General features: G+C 46.6%; 1 protein-coding gene across 2 annotated transcripts in view; it reads right to left on the reverse strand.

Annotated features, from left to right (window-relative positions):
• Positions 1 to 23758, reverse strand: part of LOC139060756 (splicing factor 1-like) — a 66299-nt gene that overhangs the window by 31264 nt on the left and 11277 nt on the right. For both annotated transcript variants that reach the window (XM_070539855.1, XM_070539858.1), the window contains exons 4-6: positions 22064 to 22216; positions 6151 to 6424; positions 1822 to 2172 (exon numbers count right to left, since the gene is read on the reverse strand). In XM_070539855.1, the coding sequence (XP_070395956.1) occupies positions 1822 to 2172; positions 6151 to 6424; positions 22064 to 22216 (778 nt within the window). The remainder of the gene's footprint in view (positions 1 to 1821; positions 2173 to 6150; positions 6425 to 22063; positions 22217 to 23758) is intronic.

Consider the following 23758-nt stretch of genomic DNA (forward strand, 5'->3'; position numbering starts at 1 on the left):
GCCTAGCACCTCCAAAACAAGTCGGACAAACCAGTACCAGGGCACAGTTGACACACGCACACGTGCAGAACGCAGGACAACACTTAAAATGGCGAATGCAACGCATCCATAGAGAAAGAAAAAAAAGTGACGCATGTCGTTCGTCATCGTCCCTCTCCCTTTCCGCGCCCTGGCAATGAAAGAACCGGCTATCAGCGTTGCTTTTCAAGTGAATTCTTACACATAAGTGCGTCTAAGCCGTTGAAACAAATAAAAATCACTAAATAAGAATGCTTGTCCTCAAATCCATACGAAACAAAATAAATCTGAAAGAGAAATCAGCTGCCGATACCAATGCCACCTGGCGTCACGCTAGACAAGCAAAGCCTGAAAAGACTGCTACGTTAGGCACGGAGCGGCGCTAGTTGCCGCCATCATCATCATCATCGCTAACTTTGCTTGGTCGCGGCAATCCCTGGCGTTCGCGTAGCTGCTGGCTCCTTACAATATTAATATTCAATAATCTAGAGCATTTCTTCGGCCGAATTTTCCTTAAAAGTGCAAAAAGTAATGACTGATCAGCTTTGGGAGTTCGTTACATCAAGGCTAACCGCCACAACGCGTTCGTTACATCAAGGTCGAAAATACATGGGCTTCAATGGGGGCAGCGTTGGGGAATTCAAAAACTTCGTTAAATCCAGGAATTCGTTACATATAGGTTCGTTACATCCAGGTTTAACTGTATAATGTCCCGATGCCCCATTATCAGTCATAACGATGAAGTGTGGCTGCTTGGTGTCCGAGCCGAAAGGTAGTGAAGTGCAAAACCCGCGAAAAGAAAAAAAGAAAACGAGAAATTTGAGCCACTGCACGATGGCCCACCGCTCAAACAGCCGCCGTCCACTCATTTTCCAGCCTTCTCCGTGGGCCTTCCTCCCATCGCCCTTCCACCCCTCCGAACACGAATGGGCTGCGCCGATCTCTACGCCGCGCCACCATCCGAAACATATACGAACCGCGCCAACTGCGCTGCTCACGTCTTGTTCGCTGACTCCTCATTCAGTGCAGTTCTGCAAACAGGGTACTTGAAGAAAAGAAATGAGTGCTACAAAGACACGGACTAAGAGAAGAACATGTACAACGGACAGACGTACATGTACTTCCCTTAGTCCACATCTTTGTAGTGCTCATTTCTTTTCTTCAAGCATGTTAACCACTTCGAACAGAGAGGTTCACTCGTTGGCACACAGTGATAAGTAACGTTGGATTTGCCGCTGCAACTGCCCTTGGCCAAGTTCCGCGGACTGTTCGCGCATCACACGACATCACATGGACGTAGCATTCTTGCTGCTTGTTCCAAATGCAAGTTTAGCGAGCCAGCAGAACCAGCGCAGCACGCCGCGATAACGAAACAACTGAAACTCCAAAGCGCGCGCAGCACACAGTCGAGCGAAAACGAAACCTTTCGACCACCCATACTACTCGAGGTTAACGTCAAATATTTTTCTTAGAATCGAATAGAAGTAGACAAGTAGCATTTTCTTCCGTCTTATAATCTAATGAAATGATCTTTTTAATGCGAGTAGTTGAGTACTAGTGACATAAATTATGATGAGGAGTGCCTTCATCATCGGGCTAGTACCGGTATGTCGCTGGGTGGTCTCAAATCGTGTCATGCATTTACCTCAATTTCTTGGTTACTAAAGCTCTGTTCGCGATTATATTGATGCCTTAGACGTTCTATAGCATTGCTTTATCCCTTTAACTTGACTTCATAGTAACCTTTAGTGTCCCTTTAAGGGCCACTAAACAATACAAAACAAAAAAAGGAAAGCTACATACCTCTTCATCTATCTTGGACTGGGCCCCTCCTGGTCCTCCATCACCACTACCACCAAAGCCACCTCGACCTCCATAACCACTGCCACCGCTTTTGCCTCTTTCCCTGCAATCTCGCGCAATATGCCCCGTGCCACCACAGCAGGCACAGATGACGTTGTTGGTGATGTTGGGCCGGTCAGGGCACTGCCACGCCTTGTGTCCAGGTGCCCCACAGTTGGAGCATCGAGGTCCGCCCAAAAGATCATTCTCCCGCAGTGTACCATTCAGTAAAGCCAGTTCTCGCAGCTGCATCCGTCGAAGATCGTTCTGACCCTCTGGCACTTCAACACCCTGCCGGATTATCTCTTTGATCTGCAAATAAGATTGTACAACACTAAGTTCATGCCATGAGCTCAATGTATACCATTAACGCAATTGTTCTAGAACGTTTACATATTAAAGACCAATTCACTGATGTTAACAAACGTGTCAAATGACAGCAAAAGTGCCAGGCATGTGCCAGGATGCTACTTGGATTCAGCTCGAGCTTTTGTGCCCACTGACAGCTGCCCTATAAGAAGCTTTTTCAAGTCCTGAAACCATTTCCAATTCGTTGTTGCAAGAATAAGTATGTTGACATCCAGGATTGTCTTGCCATGCGAATCTCAGTGAAATAGTTGAAATTAGGCTTTTGTACTGTCAGCGTGTAGCAGCATGTGCTCTTTGTAGCAGTTTGGTGCAAATGTAGCAGCAATTCCATCACTGTAATAGGCCTTCTCCTATCACCCAAAAACTACCGTACTCTAGAAACTACCACACCATCTAGAAAAGTAAGTATCGCAGCCGCTAGTAGCCGCGCCAGTAGGCAAGCGAAATACACGAGCGATGTCGCCATTTTGACCTGTGTCATATCGGTATGGTAGATAAGTATCGCCGTGCGGCGTGGCGTTATCGTAATGGCACCAAACAGGCGATGCCACAAATGAAAAGTTGTGCTAGCCACAGAGGAATCGTCAAACGTTCAAGCCGGGCGGGACTTCAGCATCGATGAGAATTACATCCGTCGTTGGAGGGGGCAACTGCAGACGCCTCTTGCGTGTGCCGCAATGAGGAGATGATAGCGATAAGGAAGATAAGCGCGCAGTATTAGAGAAGAGCTGTTCACTGAGATTACGCTGCATTTCGATATGTACGAGCCGTGCTGCACTGTGTACGCATGCATGGACGCACGTCCGCAAGTGTACGAGGCTAGCAGCGATATGACGTGCAGTGAGCTTGGCATGTTCATATTAAATCAATACCGTTTTCATTTTGTGAACGCTGTTCTCACTTTTTTCTTTGGCCTACATTCAAGGAAAGTTTTTTTTTTTTTTTTTTTCCTGGCTTCGGACATTCGGGGGTCGGCTTAGAATTGGGGCCGGCCTATATTCAAGTAAATACGGTAATTGCATTAATACATACATATGGGCACTATGTAGTTGCCCGAGTAATGACAATTCCAAACAGCATCACTGCAACTTCATAAACTTGGTTTACAAGCAGGACTGAAATCGCACATATCAGACATCGCTGGAGACATTTCTCCTGTCCCATAATGCACCATTCCTTATAGAGTAAACATTAAAAAAGGCCATATCACTAGACAAATGTGATTTAAATAAAACTTTTGCTATAAAAGAACTTTCAATTCCCATTCAATGACACAATAGAGTTCAATCATAAGAACCCCTGCAAACAAGCAAATAGTTTAGCTCGCTATTACACCTCAAAATGAATTTTAAAAGGTAAACTAAATTCTCCAGTTAAACTACAAATTGAATGTCCAGACAATCGACAGCTAGGGGCTTCTAAATGACAAATGAAACACGAGCACCATATTTAGATTTAAGAAGAATTCAGTCCTGCTGTTGAGCACGATATTGCATAGGCTCTGCAGTGCCTATGCAAGGAGCTAGCACAGCTATGCAGTGACAATTATAGAAAATTAAGCAATGTCCTGGCCTGTTTACAGGGTCTTTCAGCAGTGCAATATAGCCGAGCTTATACTGCACAGTTGCGTTATAAGTGGTGTGCTTAGGGGAGGGAAAGCAAAAGTTAGAAAATGCTACATTATATCTAGAGCTATACTATCAGTAGTTGCATTACAAATGGCCTGAACTATACCCCAAATTGTTACCAAGTCAATGCTTAGTAACTGCTGAAGAGTAGGGGTGTGCGAACATTCAAAAATTTCGAATATTATTTTTGTAATATTCGTATTCGATTCAAAAACTACGTATTCGAAAATTTTTGAATATCAAACTGGATACTAACATTCGAAACAAATCGAAAATATTCTGGCTTTGCGGGAGCAAACAGTTTTTAACATTTTTTTATATCTACCCTAAGAAAGCATGTCTGATTTTGTGCAGAATTTTGCAATTTTATGCCGCTGGCAAAATTTCACCTGTAAAACACGCTTAGCCAATGGGTGTCTAAGCGTCGCAGGAAAGCCGGCCTCTCAGCAGCAAGGGGCACAGGTTTGTGAACAGCAAGGGTGCACTCTTTTATAGGTTCAAACCCCAATCCTGCTTGACAGCAAATGCGATGAGCGATGGCTGGTCAAACGCATCCGAGTTTACGGGTAAATATAATAAGGCACAGTTTAGCAAGAACTAACAACTAGCGGAAATTACTCAATTTTCCAAAGCTAAGATGAGCTAAACACACAATCTTTTAGTATAACAGCTTACTAGTTTATCTTTTTTAACAATGACAATGTAATTACAATGTTCCAACATGTTAAGAATAAACCAACTTGCTAATAGATGCATGTGTATATCATTATTCGATATTCGATGCTAAGTATTCGTATTCGATTTATCTGAAAATTTTGACATTCGCGCACCCCTACTGAAAAGGCGTTCGCGCACCCCTACTGAAAAGGCGTTCGCTTTCATTTGCACAGCCACAGAAAGAACATGTTCAGAAACTTCACTGAGACATAACGGGAAAATGTAACATCTTCCCTTGAATGTCCTCATACTTCTACGTTTCTGACCTCCTTAACACTTTTTTTCATACTCGTCAATAAGGCGAAAAGATTGTACAGACTACTTTTGACCTATTCCACTATGTTTTGTTATTTCCTTCATCCTTATTCAGCCCACCACAATGATAATTGAAATCTCTTTAAAGGCAAATTTCTTTGCACTTGAGACACGGGAAAAGTGCAAGCCATTTCCCGCCATATCCTCTTCAGGCACCAGATAATTCTGTCCAGTGATAACTTAGTTTCCCACATTTCCTGCATTTTCAGACTCTTAAAAAGTGCCCAGCTGCAGAGCGTATTAAGCATTTAGAATTTTTCAGTGAGCTTTGTCAAGTTTACAGAATGTGGACTCTATGTGAGAACTCTGACAGGAACATCAACTATTTCACGTTCAGCATATATTGAGAGCACCTATCCAATGCCTTGCAAAATACTCCCAATGAAAAGGGCAGTGAAAAACTATTAAGAAAGTGAAACAGCTTCATGACAACATGCTGACAGTGAGAATAACCACCTAGCCATCTACCTTCCCGACTCATTTTACTAAAACACTTTACACATATTACTCAAACTTGCAGCACAGACCCAGTCAGAAGCGTTTCAAGATTTATAAACACACATTTTACACTTTTTTTTTTTCATTACTGCTTTTGTTCTGCATGCACTATCTTGGTGTGTACAGTTGTGCACACAGCATCTGAAGGGGAGTGTACGTTTGTTTAGAATACTTGAAGACCTGTGTTTACTGCAGCTGTGTGTTTTTCCGAGTTTGTTCTCAATATGCCATACCGACTCGTACTAACAATATATATACACTTATTAGAATCACCAACCAACCACAGCACTATCAGTGATAAAGTCATAGCCTTTGAGGCTTTCCAAAAGATATCTGTTTTCCGCGAACTTTTGTGATACTGAGCCGCACTGAGACACCATGTCGGTACAAATGGGGGCTCAATAAGCTTAATGAAAGCATGCAAAGGATGCACATGCTGTTTGTATAGTGTACTAGTGTGCAAAGGCTGATTTTTATCATTTTGCAGACAACCATTAGGATGTAGAAGCAGACAACAAGGATATGTATGCCCTCCTTGATTATGGCCTAGGTGAATAGTGTCCCAGCATTTCTCCTACACTAAATGCTTCTCAGCTTTCAGATTTCACTTTCTGGGAACAATAACTGCTTTGGACAATGTGATCAGTTCACTTGTGTCCATCAAACAGTTAGGAGTTGACACAGCTCAACCATTTTTTCAACCCTTTTTGATGAGGGTAAAGGGAGCGGAGAAACATAAAAACAACTGGCACAGCTTCCTCACCCTGTCCACAGCTTTCCTAACGTTTTCTTGGCTAGAAGCCGTGACAAAGGCATGCAGTGGTTCATCTTCACCAGGCAACGGCTGGCCATCCTTGCGCCCAACCTTGCCCTCCTTCACGGAGCCTTTGCCTCGAATGATGATCTTGGCACCAGTCTCCTTTTCAAGGGACTTCAGTGTGTTGCCCCTTGGGCCAATCAATAAGCCTACAAAATTGATGTCTGGGTGCTCTTCCTGTGGAATCATTACCTTCTCCGACACACGTACCAGAGGTGGTCTGAAAACAAGGCAATATTTAGGTCAGCAAGTTTGAAGGCTGCTGTGCATCAAATGGCACATAATGTAAAATCATGCCTATAAAAGTGGGCTATCTCAATTCAGATGCCCTCATTCACTGCCAGTTTTTACGGAATCTGTCCCATCACTCAGATTGATCAAAAATTTTAAAAAGTGCTTGCCAGCATCGCAGTCAAGGTCACGCGCATTGTCTGCACTTCACAGAATCATGACAACACATAAAGAATGCCAGGCTGCGTGACAAGCAAATGCGAAATGGACCCACAGCCTTGACCATCACTTCACTTAAAATAGATAGTTTACAAAGCACAACGATAAGCAAACGTCCATAAATTATTCTTGGTAGTGCTGGCGTTGGAAAAAATAACTAGACTTAGTTTCCTCTTGAAATTCATTTATTTGGACAGGCCAATTCTTCAGGCATTTTTGCGGTCGCCTCAATGTCCAAAAAAGGGTTGGCAACTGTAAAATTGATGGGCATATATAAAACCTTCATCAGAGAGTTGGGATGCAAGCAGTTGGCATACCCAAAAACCCTGTCTGCTTGGGTGGAAGCAGCCGAGGGTGTTTTGAAGCAGCAAATTTACCACAGTGGAGTAGGTTTGGAGCAGAAGTTGTCCGTTTTGGTGCAGCTTTCTAAAACTCAACACGAGTGAAACACAGGCAGATTAAAAACCATGTTTTTTATTTGATTCATTGTTATGTTACGCTGTGGCAGGCACAGTGACACCCAAGTTAGTAGAATACTAAGAACACGACAAGCAAAGCGCAAACTGTCAACACAGTTTTATTCGAAAAAGGACTTTTCAAATAAAACTCAGTCGATAGTTTACGCTTCACTAGTCACGTGTTCCTTGTTTTATACTAACACTGTGTCACTGAGCCTGCTGCGGTGCAACACAACGATGAAGCTACACCAACTAGGCCCTTTCCAAGCTATGCTTACTTTCATTCTTTATTTGACTTTGCAGAACAGTGCCAAGTTACATACTGCCTGTGCAAACTATAAATGTGGCTAAGAGATAAGATATACCAATGAATTTTATTACACAATCAGCAGCCATTGTATGTTGATGGGCATTGTTTTTGTTAGTAATGAGCATCTTTTTTTTTCCATAGTTCATAAATAAATATTATTTAAGTTTAATTAGCTAACTCTTTTTAGCCTAATCGATGAGGCCTCAATGCAAAGGTTGTAGAGGACGTCAAGAAATGACTGATAACAGCATTCAAAGCAACGCAGCATTTTAAGCACTCCGTAGAGCAGTGCAGCTTTTGCACTGTCTGGTGCACTCCTGTTGGCCCTAAAACCCAAGTGAGGGAGTGTGATTTTCGTGCCGGACCATACCCACATCCGCAGCAGGTCTCCCAAGCAAACAGCCTCTAGTTGATAAGCCAAGGTAGGTAAGAGAAGTCGGCAGAATGGATCTGTAACCTTGGGAAAAGGATTGGAGCTGGCCTATGGAGCTGGCCTATGCACATAGTCGGCACCTACCACAAAAGCCGGAATATAAGTCTAACTTTTTTCAAAAAACCATTGCGCAAAGTCGACCCTCGTCTTTTATACCGGACATTGGCGGAAAAACTACGGAAGTCTTGCAAAAATGGGCGGATGAAGTAAAGAGCCACCTTTGCCATCACCATCAGCAGCAGCGCGGCGTGGTGACATTGTGGCACCGCCAATTTGCGTTTGCATTGCCACAAAGTTATAATGGTTAAAGGCTGCTTTTCACATTTTGTTTCAAAATGAGCGGAAGCCGACAGCAATTCGCCATCGCCTTCAAGAAAAAGGCGATTGAGTGTGCGGAAGCCCACGGCAACCTCGCGGCACAGCGCGAATTTGGAGTATGCGAAAAGAGCATTCGGTATTGGCGGAGGCAGAAGCAGCAAACCAACAGAAAACGTGATTTCGTAGGCGGACCGCAGAACTGGAAGACAAGGTTGCGGAGTTCGTCTGGGAGCTGCGTGTAACATCGCTGCCTGTGACTGCCGAATGCATCCGTTTGAAAGCGGTAGAGATAGTGCGCGCCTCTGGACTGGGCAGCAAGAAGCACTCGTCATCCGACTCTAGTTCGGACGACTCTGATCAAAGGCGTTGCTCTGGTTCGGAGTAGCGCTTGCGCACTTCGTGCCCTTTTGTGTACTGTACACCCATCCAATTTTTAACAGTAGCGCGCGACCATCGACCCGCATGTTTGTCAGCACCTTATCATCACGGCACAGAGCGGCGAAATAGCGAAAGTAAGCGCAGGTGTACACATGCGCATATCTCATTTGTTTCGCTGCTCAGCGCCGTTAATAAGGTGCTGACAAGCGTGCTGGTCGATGTTCGCGCGATACTGTTAAAAATTGGCTGGGTGCACATGCGAGCAGCATTTAAATAAATACTGTCACTATTGTGTATGAGTCACATTTGTTTCAAGGTAAGGGTGTCTTTCGGTACTTTTGCCATTGAAAAAAGATTCTTTTTCATTTTTAGAATTCATTAGTTGGGGGGGGGGTGAATGACCTATATTCCGGTCCGACCTATAATCCGGTTTTTACGGTATATGCACAGGCGCAGACTACGGGCGGGGCACCGGGGCCCGAGTCCCCTCTAATGTTTTCCACATGACCCCTAAAGTGTCATTACCAGAATTCTGCTACCCACGTCATCCGAGATACTGCCTCTACCTTTGCATTTAAAATTTCATTGTGGCTAAACACCTACTGCATCACTGTGAGCGCTGTTAAGAATGGCGAGCTGCAAGGCGAAATTGCCACCCAATTACGACTGGGGGACAAGACGCGCATCCCCCACTCTCCGTCGCTGCAGCTAGGAGGCGTTCGAAGAAGCGGGCTTTGTGCTGAAAACCGCCTCCATCCACCAGCCCCATCACCGTTGTGACAAAACGAGTTCGGTGGGCGAACAATGGTGCCGGAGCTCTCCAGCGCGGACCTGATCTGCTACGCATGAGCAAGCTGCCGCGGGAAAGCCGTTTTTTATTGCTTCCCATGCTCCAACCAGACACAAGACAACGAGCTACCCACCATTGGCTCCGATACTTCCCAGAACGGCACCCCTCCGACGCCGGCGTCGGGCATTGGAATGTGTGTGCCTTTGTGTACGTAAACTGTTCTGCGGGGCGGCGGCAAGTTGACGATGAGTAAACGAACATTCGCCGCCTTGTATCGCCGGCGGACCGAGGGTATAAAAACTGCTGTTGTGCGGATGCTCGACACACTTCTCTTGAGCAGTCATGTTAGACTGATACACTTCTCTCGTGCGGTCATGTTGGACTGACACTCTTTTTTTTCAAGCAGTCATGTTAGACTGATTTAAGTACTGTAAATAAACCCATATTCCTCGTTCTCGATGAGAAGCAGTTCTTCCCTTCATCAACGTCCTCAGCGTGGGTAAGTTGGACGACGGCATGGGCCAGCTACCTTCGAATTCATGCGGGACTCCAATCTTGGCAACGGATCTCGAGCAATGGGATTGAGCCCCCAATCCTGACAGCGCAGATGAGCACAGGCTTTAATTCATACTTTCTCTTTATTTCTGCAAATCTTGACAGCAGGAGGGCAAACAAATTAGAAGTAACAGTGGCGGCTACCTCACCGATATTTTTTCACTTCATACTTTTTAAAATTTCCCCTGTGAGCACCATACAGAGACACAATATATATAAGTGTATACCCAGGACAAAGTTAATTACACTTTCTTCAAGAGAAGGAGATAGTCAACTAACAATTATAGCTAATGGTATATGGACAGCCTATGCATAGAGAATGAATATGTTGCTGTATGTTCACTTTGCTTCAAATTGCCTTGCGTGCTTTTTTGACCCTGTAAAAAACCTGCAGACTTCAGTGACCCCTTCGGCAGAGTCTTTTATCAACAGCGAGGGAAATGCACATGAATGTCTCCGTATTGCTTCTCTTTCCAGTAGACAATGCTAACGACTCCTGGAAAAATAAAAGGAATGGTTCGAAAATGAGTGCGCGGCAGCTGTTGGTGCAGTGGCCTATCGTGCAGCTAATCGAATTTCTCTTTTTTTTTTTCTTTTCAAGGATTTCGCATTTCATTACCTCTCGGCTCGGACACCCAGCAGTCAGGCTTCATTGTTATAACCGATAATGCGGCATCGGGGCATTGTAGTAAGTGGGTTATTTCACCATAGAAAACATACAAGAGTTGACGGTGCAGCAGCTTCTCATTGTTATAACTGATATATTGTTAAAACGCATTTCATCATAAGTGGTTTCGACTGTACTCATGTAAGCCCGTCCCTTCAATAAACAAATCTTCGGTGTCACGCGAAGTTTGAAATGTAACTGTCATTAAAGGTAATTATATATACAGTTAAACCTCAATATAACAAAGTAGGTAAAATTGACAATTTGCTTCATTATATCGAAATTTCCGAGTATGAGAATTCGACCTTTTATGCAAAAAGTACAGTCACCGATAAATTTTCCTTACACGGAAAGGGGTCACAAAATTTTTCTAATTATAAAGCAATCGAAAAAAGTAAATTTGAACCGAAAAACAATTCATTTTGATTAATTTGGGAGTCGGCAACAAATGTATGGTTTCATGCCACGTGGACGATATTTTCACATCGGCAGTACGAATTAAGCGAAGCTCCCGTGGCTGACAGCATCGCCCGCACTGGGACGTCGCTATCATGAAAGGCGCCGGCAGTGAGGAGCGAATGCTTCATCTGCCTCTCCACTCCAACGAATCACCGAAACTCGAGAATACGCAATCGCCAATACTAAACGTGCGGGAAGACAGCATACATAATGCTACACCATCTCGGCACACCCACTCTTTGCACACGCAGCAGGTTACCTTTAAAGCACTATGCGCGGCTGGGTATGCACTCAGCCACGCTTACAGCCATGTACGCATCGAGAGGTGCGTATGCAAGCAGCTGCTTGTAATTCAATCATTTGACCATCTGCATCCACAGAAGTTTCGGTCGGCATTCCTTTGCGGTGGAAGGGAAATTTCACTATATTGAAATCGCATACAGACACACTTCGTTATATTGGGGTTCTAAATTCATGGTGCTCTATGGACAAGAGATTATGGAAAGTCATATACAGCGGAACCCCGTTCATACGTTTTTCACCGGACCGGGGAAAAAAAAACGTAACAGCCGGGAAAATGCAACAGTGAGGAAAGCTCTGAAAATTAATGAAAACACGCAGCTTCAACTATAGACAATTTATTTCCACAGAGTGCGCTTAGGACTTAAAAAAGTCTATAATGGTGGCTTGCCATTTCTTTCGCTCACTAGAAATCGCCACACACGTTTCTCAATAGCCTGGAAGGCCGCATTGCTGTCAGCGTCGCTGTGAGGTGCGACGTACCTGCGGAGGTGGTCCAGAGCCGCGACAGCTTCTCCAAAGCTACGATTTGGCAACTCCCCGGCATCATGCGGCTCGTGCTCCTCATTGTCACCGCGCCACGGCAATGTGAACGGACGAAGGAATATCCGCGGGAAATTTTGCCCTCTTTGGCGTAATCATGCTAACGTGCTAATGATTGTTTAGTATTGCTGCGGAGCGCGCGCGTCCGAGCAGTCCGGTTGCGCGCAGCGCGGTGTGGGAGAAATGTAAACAAGAGAGGAGAGCTGGCCCGATAGGCGGAGCAACGCCACGAGTAACGCCAACTTCCGGTTTCACTTTAGCTTCACAAAGAGTGACATAAGAGCCTCTCCCGAGTTTCCTTCCTCCGTGAGTCGACACGTCCAACAACGATGCGGTGACCGTAATCACAGTGATGATAGTGAAGAGCATTTTTCACGAATGGCCACTTAGTGGCGGCCTCTCGAACTGGCGTGCGGCTTCTTGCAGCCAGTTCCATAGCCAAGCCCAGCCAAAACTCGTTAAAAGCCAAAATGGCGGTTGGGACGCGTCGCCTACTTTAGCCCAGGCGGGTGCGGGGTGCTTAGTTGCGACGTACCATGTGGGAACGTTTTCACAGCTACTACGTAACAGCGGGGTTCCTTATACATTGTATCCTATGGAAGCTATGCCGGGACCGGATGAAAACGACGTAGCAGCCGGGAAAACGCAGCAGTGAGGAACAGCGGGGTTCTACTGTACTTCACTAAACCGAGAATTTCATTATACTGAAGTTTGTTATCTAACTGTGCATGTGTGTGCGTGCGTGCGTGCATGTGTGTGTGTGTGTGTGTGTGTGTGTGTACAGTCGCTGACTGATTTTTCGGACTCCAAAAATTTGGACATGCTCGATTAGTCAGTCTGCTTCGCTGCACCGCCAATCTCCCCATAGACTATAATGCATGACAACTGCCGAAAGTTCGGACACCTTGCAACCTCTCGTCTGATTTTTCGGACACTCCTTAAGCCAACTCGATCGAATGCACCATGCACCGACTGTGACCGGTGCATGGTTCGACTTGCTGAACAACATTTTTTGTATTGAACGGAGCCTCCTTGCTGCCCCACGAAGTGGCACTACTGCAAATCCCCGCTCATCATCATTGTTTCTGCCTGGTTCATAGCTACAGCAATTCCGGTCTCAGCTTAGTATGCCATCCAGCAGCTGATTTGTTTCTTTCTTCGCGCACGACACTGCGAGTAAGCCACGTTTTTCGATTGTGCGACTAGTGTCAGCGCGACGGCGTTTGCTTCATGTGCTGTGTCGAGGTTGCAGTAATTCAACGCAGCATACGGAAACATCGCGTCACATGTCTAATGGCCCCGACAGTGCCCACACAGACTGCGCTGGGGAACGCCGGCAAGCGGGTGCCGGGAGGCCTAGGATTTGTCGCCTTGCGATGTGCACCCTACTGACGTCGAAAGTGTTCTGCCGAGACCTCTGCAGTGGTTCCAGACACCGTCTCATTTGACAGTTTCACATGTGCTCACACTGCTGTACTGACATGCGCAGAACTCGATGACGGCAAGATCACTCGTCAGGTTTCTGCTGCATTGACAGACGATGACTCCGAGTCGGAAGATGTCGCACCATGTGATACGCTGCCGTCGCATGCGGAGCGTGCAAGCAGTGACTGTGCTTTCAGCCGCCTATAGTGACCGTACGACCCCAAGATTCAGGCTTATCTGATTGCGCGTAAACGGAACAGCGTGCAACAGCGCATTAACGATTTCTTCAAGCCTACTGCCGAGCCTGATTAAGTGCGCGGAAATAAAGGATTTCTTTTTTTTTCTTAATCTGCTTTTTCAGACACCTGTTTATTCAGACATTTCCGTAGTGCCCGTGAGGTCTGAAATGGTCGGTGACTCTATATATATTCACTTCAATGTAAACTACTAACATACTCTGCAGAGCTTGGAAACCCAAATTACCAAAAAAGTAAATGCGATAAGAATTAATGCCGCAGTACAGGTAGCAATCATGCTTTATTCAAACGAACCTTTACGGCACTCCACGGCCAACTGGCGCGATTACCGCCAGCCGGCACTTTTGGACCTTGTTTAATCCATGAACCAAGAACTTCAGCTCGAGTTGGGCAACGTCCAAAAGGAGGTCCTCTGCGGCGTCGCGTGAACAGATGAAGTTCCGGATGTCATCTATGTGCCGTAGCACCTCGGTGAACGTGGTAGGCACAGGCAAGGCATCTGTGGCGTCGTCACTGTCCTCGTCCGATGTCGCAGCGGTGTCGGCAAACTTTCCAACAAGGAGCACTGGCAGCCTCTCAAAACCGCCCTCATTAGCACAGAATAGTGCCGTCACACGCTCTTTACTACGCTTGCCACCATGACAGCTGTCACCCTTAAACACAAGGGTTTGCTCGGGCTGCATATGGTAAAACATACCGCTCTCATCGGCGTTGAAAACGTCGCAGGGCTTGTATGCAGCAATGCACTCGTTCACCGTCGAAACGTCCACGAAAGTGCTTTCTCCGCAGAAGCAGCTATACACAATCCTGTTTCATTTTTTAAAGCGATCCAGCCACCCGTTCGATGCCTGAAAGTCGTCAATGCCCAGACGCAATGCCACAAGGGCCGCCCTTTCTTTTGGAATGGCGCCGTCAACGTTGATCGCAGGAGCTCCGTGCTTGATTTAGCCACTTGACGAGAACTTTTTCTAACTTCTCGTGCTGTCCTTTAGCCGATTTCCACTTCAGCCTGAACTTGTTGGCATTCTGCAATGTCACCACTTTGTTTGCCAGGATCGTCTTGCGCGAAGATTGGGGTATTTTAAGGTCCCGGGCAATGCTGGCTTTCGTGGCTCCATGCCGCTTTTCCGATTTCCTGATAATATTCAACTTATTGCCGCGCGACAGAACTGTCTGCTTCCGGGACATCGTGCATCGCATCGCTCCACACAACTCAAAACCTCTGCCGAACGCTGGTCGCTAGGATTACGACAAAGCGGAACTTACAGCTATCGTGGAAGCCGCGACCATGCCAAATCCACACGAACGAAATCTGCTCATTCGAACAGATAGCCAGGCTGCATGCAGGGCACTCGCCGCCAGAAACGTTTCCGTGGCACTACACTCAGCATTAACAACGCACCTCAACGCACACCCTAACATTAGAGTGCGGATTCAGTGGATTCCGAGTCACACAGGGATCAGAGGGAACAAAGTGGCACATGCCACATCCCGCGCAAATCTCCCGGGCCCTCCTATGTGGTGGCCGGACCCACTGAGTCTGAATGAGCAATATGCCTTCGCGCGGGCGGAAAGGCGCGAAAAACTTGATGATTTACTAACCAACTCCATGAAGTATCCACAAGCGGATACACACATGAATCGAAGAGAGGCTATGGAGGCGTGCACAGACGCACTCTCTCTTGTCCCCACACTTCCAACACTACATACAAGGTTTTCCTGGTAAACCTGCTTGCATGGCATGTGGCGGCTTCCCGGATAATGCTCACATTCTGTGGGATTGTCCGGGGAGCCGTCTCGCTATTCAGGCTAGCCTTGCCAAACTCTCACCCATCCGTAGACCTACGACGCTTGAGGAGTGGCTGGCGGACTCCTCCCCCGACTACGTACGTGCCATGATCGAGCTCATCACGACGCTCAGCTTGGCAGACAACTAGAACAAAGCGGGCGAACCCGGACTGGGGTTCTTGAATAAAGTTTATTCTCTCTCTCTCTCTCTCTCTCCGCGCTACCTTGTCGGCGAGCTGCTGCTGGGAAACTAGAAGAGAAACGCTTCCCCAACGCGACGAGAGGGAGAAAGTGATTGTGGAGAAGAAAAGGCATTATTTCAGCACAGCGAGCGTCGAGGGCAGCTGCTGGTGGGGGAGAGAGAAACGCAAGGGTCATCGTATAATGCGGGTCAGGCGTAAAATTGAATAGGATAACCGAGGTTTTTAATGCATTGCTTCTATGGGAACTTCACAGGGACTGCGCTAATCCGTCGCAAAATCGGGGGACGTATAACTGGGGTTCCACTGTATATACAGTGAAACCTCGTTAAACCGTAGTTGGCCGGAGCTCGGGAAAAGTGCGTACTAAACGGTAGTACTGTTTAACCGAAATAGCACGACATCATCCACTTGCCTGTCGAAAATGGAACTTAGAGAGAATGCGATGAAAGGAGAAAAAAAGCATGCAGTATTTATTAACTTCACGCGACAAAAGTGTTATTTTCGTTTGATGCCGCGGCGGCCTAGCACGACGACAGCGGCCTAAAACTTACTGAAGCTGCGTGCCAGCTTTTCAGCCAGCCCCCTCTTCTCGGCAAACACTCGCATGGCAGATTCCTCGTTGGCCTTGCGTATTCTCTGTGCAACCGCGCAGTAGTGCTGCAGAAGTCCCGGGGCGCCTTTTTCATTGCCGGGTGCCGGAGTTCGGAATACTTTTCGTTTGGAATAGTTACGTTATCTCACCCTGTTCTCGTTGCGACGATCGCATTCATGAGGCTGACGTAACAAGCAGCTTCTGCCACTGTCGGGCCTGAATCGCCCGTGCTGTCACTTTCCGTGTCGTCCTCATCACTGTTGCTAGTCGACACTTCGGCAACAACAGAGGCAAAGATGGCAAAAAGTCGAATCTTGTAGCCGACATCTCTTCGCGGTCGCAGCAGCACTGCCGGGCAACTTCTTCACATTCCAAATGCCACACACCGTAGTCAATAGCAGATCCCTGTCGCGTACCAGCGCAGACTTCTTCGTGTCACGTTCGATAGCACGGACGATATCTAATTTTTCTTCTATGCTGAGCACCCGGCGTCTTTTTTATCCAAGCTTCAGCATGACGCGAGTCCTCGTTTCCACGACGCCATAACGCTCTCTGGCACGGCGTCGAAATGATGTTGATGTTGATGTGGCTTCACACGCAAACGCACAGGGCGCTTGGAGGCCGTTGTTCCGATCTCTGAGGCTTGTTGTTCTGCCGGGCCGCCAGATGGACACGACGCACCGCTGAGTTTGCGCGACGAAAAGTGGAAATGCTACATTTTAACCGATGTGTACGCAATAAGCTGGTACGGTTTATGCGAATACAAAACACATTATGTTCAATGGCCACTGATTCGGGGATTTGACTTTACTACTTTTAAAACGAAACTACTGTTTAAGCGGGTACGGTTCAACGAGGTTTTACTGTATATGGGTGGAGTTCAGAAAGCTGGTCAGGCCCTTACCGCCTCCCTCCCTCCACCCCCGCAAGAAAAATGAAAACTTTCCGCCTATGCTTATATGTAAACCTTATGCATGTGCAACCCAAGACATCACATTAGGACCATTACAACCAAAGATGTCTGGCACATTAGGAGTAGAATGCGGCCACTCATTTCCAGTGCAATAAACTACCATTTAATGCGGAATATAGGTCGAGGCAGAATATAAGTCAACCCCCTTACATTGAAGCAAAGAGGTCAACATAAAAATTATAAGGCACAAAACTTCATTTTATTTAGTGGTGCCACCAGACTCGTCACCTGCTCATTCGTTCAAGCTGTCTGAACTCTCGTCTGAAGACTCGACGGACATCTGAAGTCTGAAGTCGTCGAGTCGAGAAGTGTTGCATTAGCAACACTTCTTGAATGCCCACACCACCATATCGTCGGGCAGCAAGCGCCAAGCCTGCGACACCCATGTGGCCACAGTGGCGAGAGGCGGCCTGCGCAGCCGGCCGGTTGGGGTCGTCGGGTTGTTGCCGGCCATCCACTGATTATACCATTCACGGACATAATCACGGATGTCCAGTGGCTGACGTGCTGACGTCATACCTCCTGGAATGACGGTGAGCTCAGTCCTCCCATCGCGGAGTGCCTGCTTCACACCTGCGGTCAAGTGCCCGTGAAAGGCATCCACGACGAGCGTGCTCGAACACCGCAGGAGTGCGCCGGGTCGCCGATTCCAGACGGTCTTGATCCAATTGAGCATGAGGGCCTCGTCCATATAGCCCTTTTCAAGCAGCCAGTGAAGCTTTTCACTGGCTGCGTCCCACGACATGTCATCCTAGGTGCCGTCCGAGGAGTTGCTAATGCAACACTTCTTGAATGCCCGCACCACCATATCGTCGGGCAGCAAGCGCCAAGCCTGCGACACCCATGTGGCCACAGTGGCGAGAGGCGGCCTGCGCAGCCGGCCGGGTGGGGTCGTCGGGTTGTCGCCGGTCATCCACTGATTATACCGTTCACGGACACGGTCTTTGAAGGGCTTGTTGAGCACAACGTACAGTGGCTGAAGTGCTGACGTCATGCCTCACGGAATGACGGTGAGCTCAGTCCTCCCGTCGCGGAGTGCCTGCTTCACACCTGCGGTCAAGTGCCCACGAAAGGCATCCAAGACGAGCATGCTCGGACACCGCAGGAGTGCGCCGGGTCGCCAATTCTAGACGGTCTTGATCCAATTGAACATGAGGGCCTCGTCCATATAGCCCTTTTCATTCACGCGAATGACAGCATCCCGCGGGAAAGCCTCTTTCGGCAGCATCTCCCTCCTGAAGATTATGTATGGGGGCAGCTTCCTGCCGTCTGCAGTACACGCGAGCACCACCGTGAAGCGTGAATGCTTTTCCCCATAGAAAGAAGCTCGACTTCTTTTGCACCGCGTTCGCACACTCTGGTGGGCAAAGGCATGTCAAACCACACCGGCATTTCATCAGAGTAGCCGATCTGTCCCAACATGTAGCCGTGCTGCTGCCGAAGACGGATAACATAGCGCTGGAATTCGACCAGCTTGTCCTCGTATGCCTCTGGCAGCTTCTGGCAGATGTGCGCCATCGAAGTGCGAATCCCTTGCGTCACATGAAGCGACGAACCCAGTAAATGGAGCCCTTGAATTGTTCCTTGGGCAGTCCGGATTCTCGGGCGAGCTCGATAGCTTTGATGCGGATGAGTTCCACTGTCACTGGTAAAGATCTGGCACGATGCTCGCGGACGAAATACGCCACCTTGTCTTCGAGCTCCGGGTGCACCGCATAGTGCCAGCAAAAGGACGTCTTCCACGCGTTGCAGGTAGACAGCTTGACTTTCTGCGTTCGCCAGTACCAGACGCTTTTCTCCGAGATGCCAAATTGCCAATGGGCGGACATGTTCCTATGCATTTCAGCATATTCGATTACTTTCTTTTTAAACACCGCAGTGAACTGACGTCGAGTACTCGTACTCATTTTGCAGGTTGTCGGGAAATTAGCAACACCAGGAACGATTGCTGCAAAAAAAGGAAAGATGGCATCGGTTCAACTGCGTAGGCCACGTTAATGTTGGGCCGTGCCGGTCACCAAGGAGGCGATAATGATGCCGAAAGGTCTGTGCTCCTACATGTTGCCAGACGACTATTCAGGTTGTGCCAAGGGCCGGCATATAAGTCCAGAGGTGACCTTTTAGTAATATTTTTTTGAAAAAACCTCGACCTATATTCTGCACTATACGGTAGGCCCGTATTTGATTAAGTTTACATTGACACCGCTGCAATCATAGAGCGCACACATGCTGTAACAGCTTGTATTTTTAGATTTCACAAGGCTTCTTACATAGAAAAAATGTTGCACAAAACCAAGGTAGCTATAAATGCTACTCTCGGTCATGTATTGACATCTACCACAAATTTCGCATTGACATTTTATAGATTACGCAGATTAATAAAATGCAAGTAAACTTATTCTTGCACAATGAACAAAACATACTCGTGACTAGCATGAACAACACTTATCAAAGTAGAGTGTATGTCTGTCACATAAAGCCCTCATGTTATATTTTAATTCTTGGCTGGAGACCACATTAATCTAGAGTACACTGGAGACCACCAAAGTTACGGCTTAGTGTCGCATCAACAAATATGTTCACAGTGGCCATACGACTCTTGGGAAGCCATAAAGCTGCTGCGAACAGTATTTCTAAATAATCGAGCACCTGTAGAAATCAAGCTTAGAACGACAGAAAGCTGAGCTAGTTGGTAAGGATTCATTATGCAAAAAATGAGGTGAGGCGTGCAGACAGGACACAAGAGTAGAGAAGTGGACAACACAAACGCCGGCGTATGTGATGTCCACTTCTCTGCTCTTGTGTCCTGTCTGCATGCCTCACCTCTTTTTTCCATAATGTAATCAGTAGGCGACTATGAACAAATTAATCTGTCCCTTGTCTTGCCATGAGCTTTGTGATGAGACTTGCTCGCATAACCAAAGCTGTCGATTATCTTTTAAATTTATATTTTTGTGCATACAACACGCACCAAAAATTAAAAAATTTAGCAGTAAAATCGAGCTGCGGATTACACGCAAATCTCGACTTGAGGAGTGGATTCACGGACACACGAATTTCACCTAAAAGTGTGGTTTCACAGCAATGTGGGCCAGGCTGCCGTGAAACCACCTTTAGAGCAATGTTCTCTGCCATCAGCGTTACCGAAGAGGTGGGGAACGGAGGAGGTGGTCGAAGTTACGACATGGGTGATTCTTGCATCCGCAAATGGAGCCTGTTTTCACAAAGATTTAGGTGTTGTACGCTGTTATTTCTGCGATTATTGAAGCCAATTTTTTTTTTCTTTCCAGGGTGTTTGTTGTCATTGGGAGTGCGGCTTGGCTTATAGGTGGAAAAATGCGTATATTTGATCATTTCGAATGCTCAAATTTGGACCAAAGCGAATATTGAATCGTATACGATTCAATAAAATATTAAAGATATTGAATATTCACACAATTCGCACCATGAAATGGGCAAAGTAGAAAGGAGGAGCTATGGCTGCAGCAATGAACAAAACACTATATATAATTGTCCCTCACTGCAGCAAAAGTGTGTATACTGTAGAGCAAAATTTTTTTTAGAAAAAGAGAAATTGTTAGTCTTCTAATTTTTTTTTTCAGAAGAACCACAATACTACGATGTACTGCGACCTCTCACTGGCTTCCACCTTCACCAGAACGCTATAAGTGCATAGTCATTGGCTTGCTCTTTAGTCATGGGAAAAGAAAACAACACCTGTTTACATTGGCTGAATGGCTGTTGGCCTGTTTGTGCCGCTCGCTCAGGCTAACAGGAGGCGAAGGTTCATGCTCGCTCTCTTCAGCTTTCACATAAGACGTCTCCTGCAGTCCCCCTAACTGGCAACAATCAGTTAGGGGGACTGCAGGAGCACTAAAGTAGTCCATGGAATAGGTCTGTCCAAAGAGTGAAAATGTGAAAGGGAACATGACGAAATGTTTCATGACAGATGGCATCGCGGTAGTACCACAATGTTTTGCACAGAACTCCAGCAAATGGGCCTATATGCTATGCCAGTTCGTACTGTACAAGAGCAAAAAAAATCAATGAGTACACAGACATAGGCATCATTAAAATAATAAAAAATACATAAAAATGGATGCAGCTGTTCCAAGGAAATCAGTACACAGCATTCCTCTCATGAAGCAGATTGCCACTGACTGATATGTTGAGATAGATTGTAAAGCTTGACTGCTTTAGCGTTTCTTGAGTGGTCGTTTATATTGAATTACCGCTTATAACAAATTTTTTCGCCATCCCGCTGCGTTATAAAGAGGGATCCCTGTATTTCTGAAATAGTCTATTTTATCTTTAAATACATTTCTCCACTTCAATACAAAGTCGTTCAGGGCCCCTTTAAGCAGGAGACCTTATCACAAACCAGAGTACTGTACAAATAACAGGCAGGATCTGCTGAAGTTCTATAACAGACAGAAATCAGTTCACGCCAACTTATAACCCGAGGTCAGGTAAGGTTACGAGTTTGAGTGAACTCGCAACACAATAAAATCAAACTCATCTGCCATTATAACTCATTTGAACTTAACATAAAGGCATTACACTATAGAGCATTATGTTGCAGGTCCAAGACTTCGCCCCCTAAGCCCCACATCAAAGTTGCAACAATACACAGTTCCCCTTCACACAGACTCTAGCCACAACAAAACAGCAATCCCTGCATCAACAACAAAGCCAATGGCTAAGCTTCACATCAATGAATGATTCAACTTGAATATGAAGAACAGCCACAAAACTGGGAAAGATCACACAGTAACTCCATAATACTAGAGAAGTGCCTCCAGTCAAAAAATGCTTAAGAGCAACACATCTTACTATACCAATCAATTAATGAAGACAGATAAAAGACAATTTCTAATAACCAAACTTCAATACAATCACTGCCACTTCAGTACTACGCCAATGCAAAAGCTGCCAGATGGCATTATCAAGACTTGCTCACTTGTAATCTGAAGGTGGCTTGTACTCTTGATTGATGGTGAACATTTCTTGTATGAGCACATGCCGCTCATCCTCCAACTTTTTTCGCACTCGATACTCGCGCGTGTTCAGCCTCTTTCCAGCACTGTTGTAAATTGGCTCTGGAGATGGCGACCTAGAAAGAAAGAACAAGAGGTGCACAGTTTGTGTAGCATTAAGACTGTGCTCAGTCAATGCATGTCAAAAGCACTCCACAGCTCATTCGCCCTTTGCTTTCTACAGGGATGTGTTAAAAAATAACTTTTCATGGACAGCAGCTCTGCCTGTGGATGGCAGTACAGTGGCTCTGCTTGAGCCATGTCTCTCTAGATTATTACAAATGCCAATTACAGGGCCACTCAAAATGCTGATAACACAGCTGTCACACAAAAACAACATTCAGGCACCATGTTGAGTGGTAGCGAGCATAGCTCTAAAACTTCCCTCTTAAGGGCAAGCAACAAGGTACCGTAAAAACCGGCGTATAATACAAACGCGCATATATACGAGGTTAAATTTTTGGGACGCGAAATGGAAAACAAAGTTTTATCCGTGTATAATACGAGTTAGGAAAACTCGAGGAAAACATTTATTTAAATTGCACTTAGCACTCCGATCGCTGTCTTCCTAAGCTGCGCTCTCTTCGGATAGTTTCTTGCCGGACATATCTTCCAAGAGGTACTCATCCTCTGTGCCATTGAGCGCGTTCTGAGATGCCACACTTCTTGAATGCGCGACGCACAAGGTCCTCTGGTATGCTGGTCCATGCGTCCACAATCCACTTGCATAGCGTGGCTGGCGAAGCCCGCTTCAGCCACCTGGTCGGCGTCACTGCAGGCTCATCTGAGCGCATCCAATCTGTGTAACAACACTTGACCGCGTCCTTGAACGGCTTGTTCACACAAACATCTAAAGGCTGCATGTGAGACGTCATCCCACCCGGGATAACGACGAGTTCAATGCCAAATTCGCGCAACAGTCTCTTCACCGAGTCGGCCAAATGGCAACGAAATGCGTCCAGCACAAATATGGATGGGAAAGACAACGGTGCGTCTGGCCGCCTACACCGGACGGACTTTATCAACTCGAGCACAAGATTCTCGTTCATTCAGCCTTTCTCAGGGCATCTCATGACCACATTTTTTTGGCAGCTCCTCACCTTTAGGCACTATCTTGCGCTTGAGGACGACAGAGGGCGGGAGCTTGCGCCTGTCTGTCATGCACGACAACATGACGGTAACTCGCATTTCCTTGTTGCCAGAGGACCAAACATAAACTTGTTTAGAGCCCTTTTCGTGCACGGTGAGGGGCGATGGCATGTCCAGATAAACCGGCATTTGGTCAGGATTGCCGATTTGCCCTAGCTGGAAGTTCTTGGACTTGCACAGCGAAATAACGCGGCGCTGGAAAACCACAAGCAGCTCTTCGAACGATTCTGGCCACTTTTGCGAAATCGAAGTTTGGTGGTGTAAAGAACATCCAGCAAGGCACATATAGCGATAAATTCAGTGCTTGCTCGCTTTGAAGGCAGAGCTTGGTAGCCCTTTTTTCCTTGTAAGCTCCTTAGCTTTTGCCTACATAAGCTCCACGCTCACAGCTAGATGCACGGCTCGCTGTTGGCATACGAACTCCGTCAGGGTGAGTACGATTTAGGGGAATGCCCCACTCTTCGGGCCAC

Source organism: Dermacentor albipictus, chromosome 1 (assembly GCF_038994185.2).
Source record: "Dermacentor albipictus isolate Rhodes 1998 colony chromosome 1, USDA_Dalb.pri_finalv2, whole genome shotgun sequence".
Lineage (NCBI taxonomy): Eukaryota > Metazoa > Arthropoda > Arachnida > Ixodida > Ixodidae > Dermacentor > Dermacentor albipictus.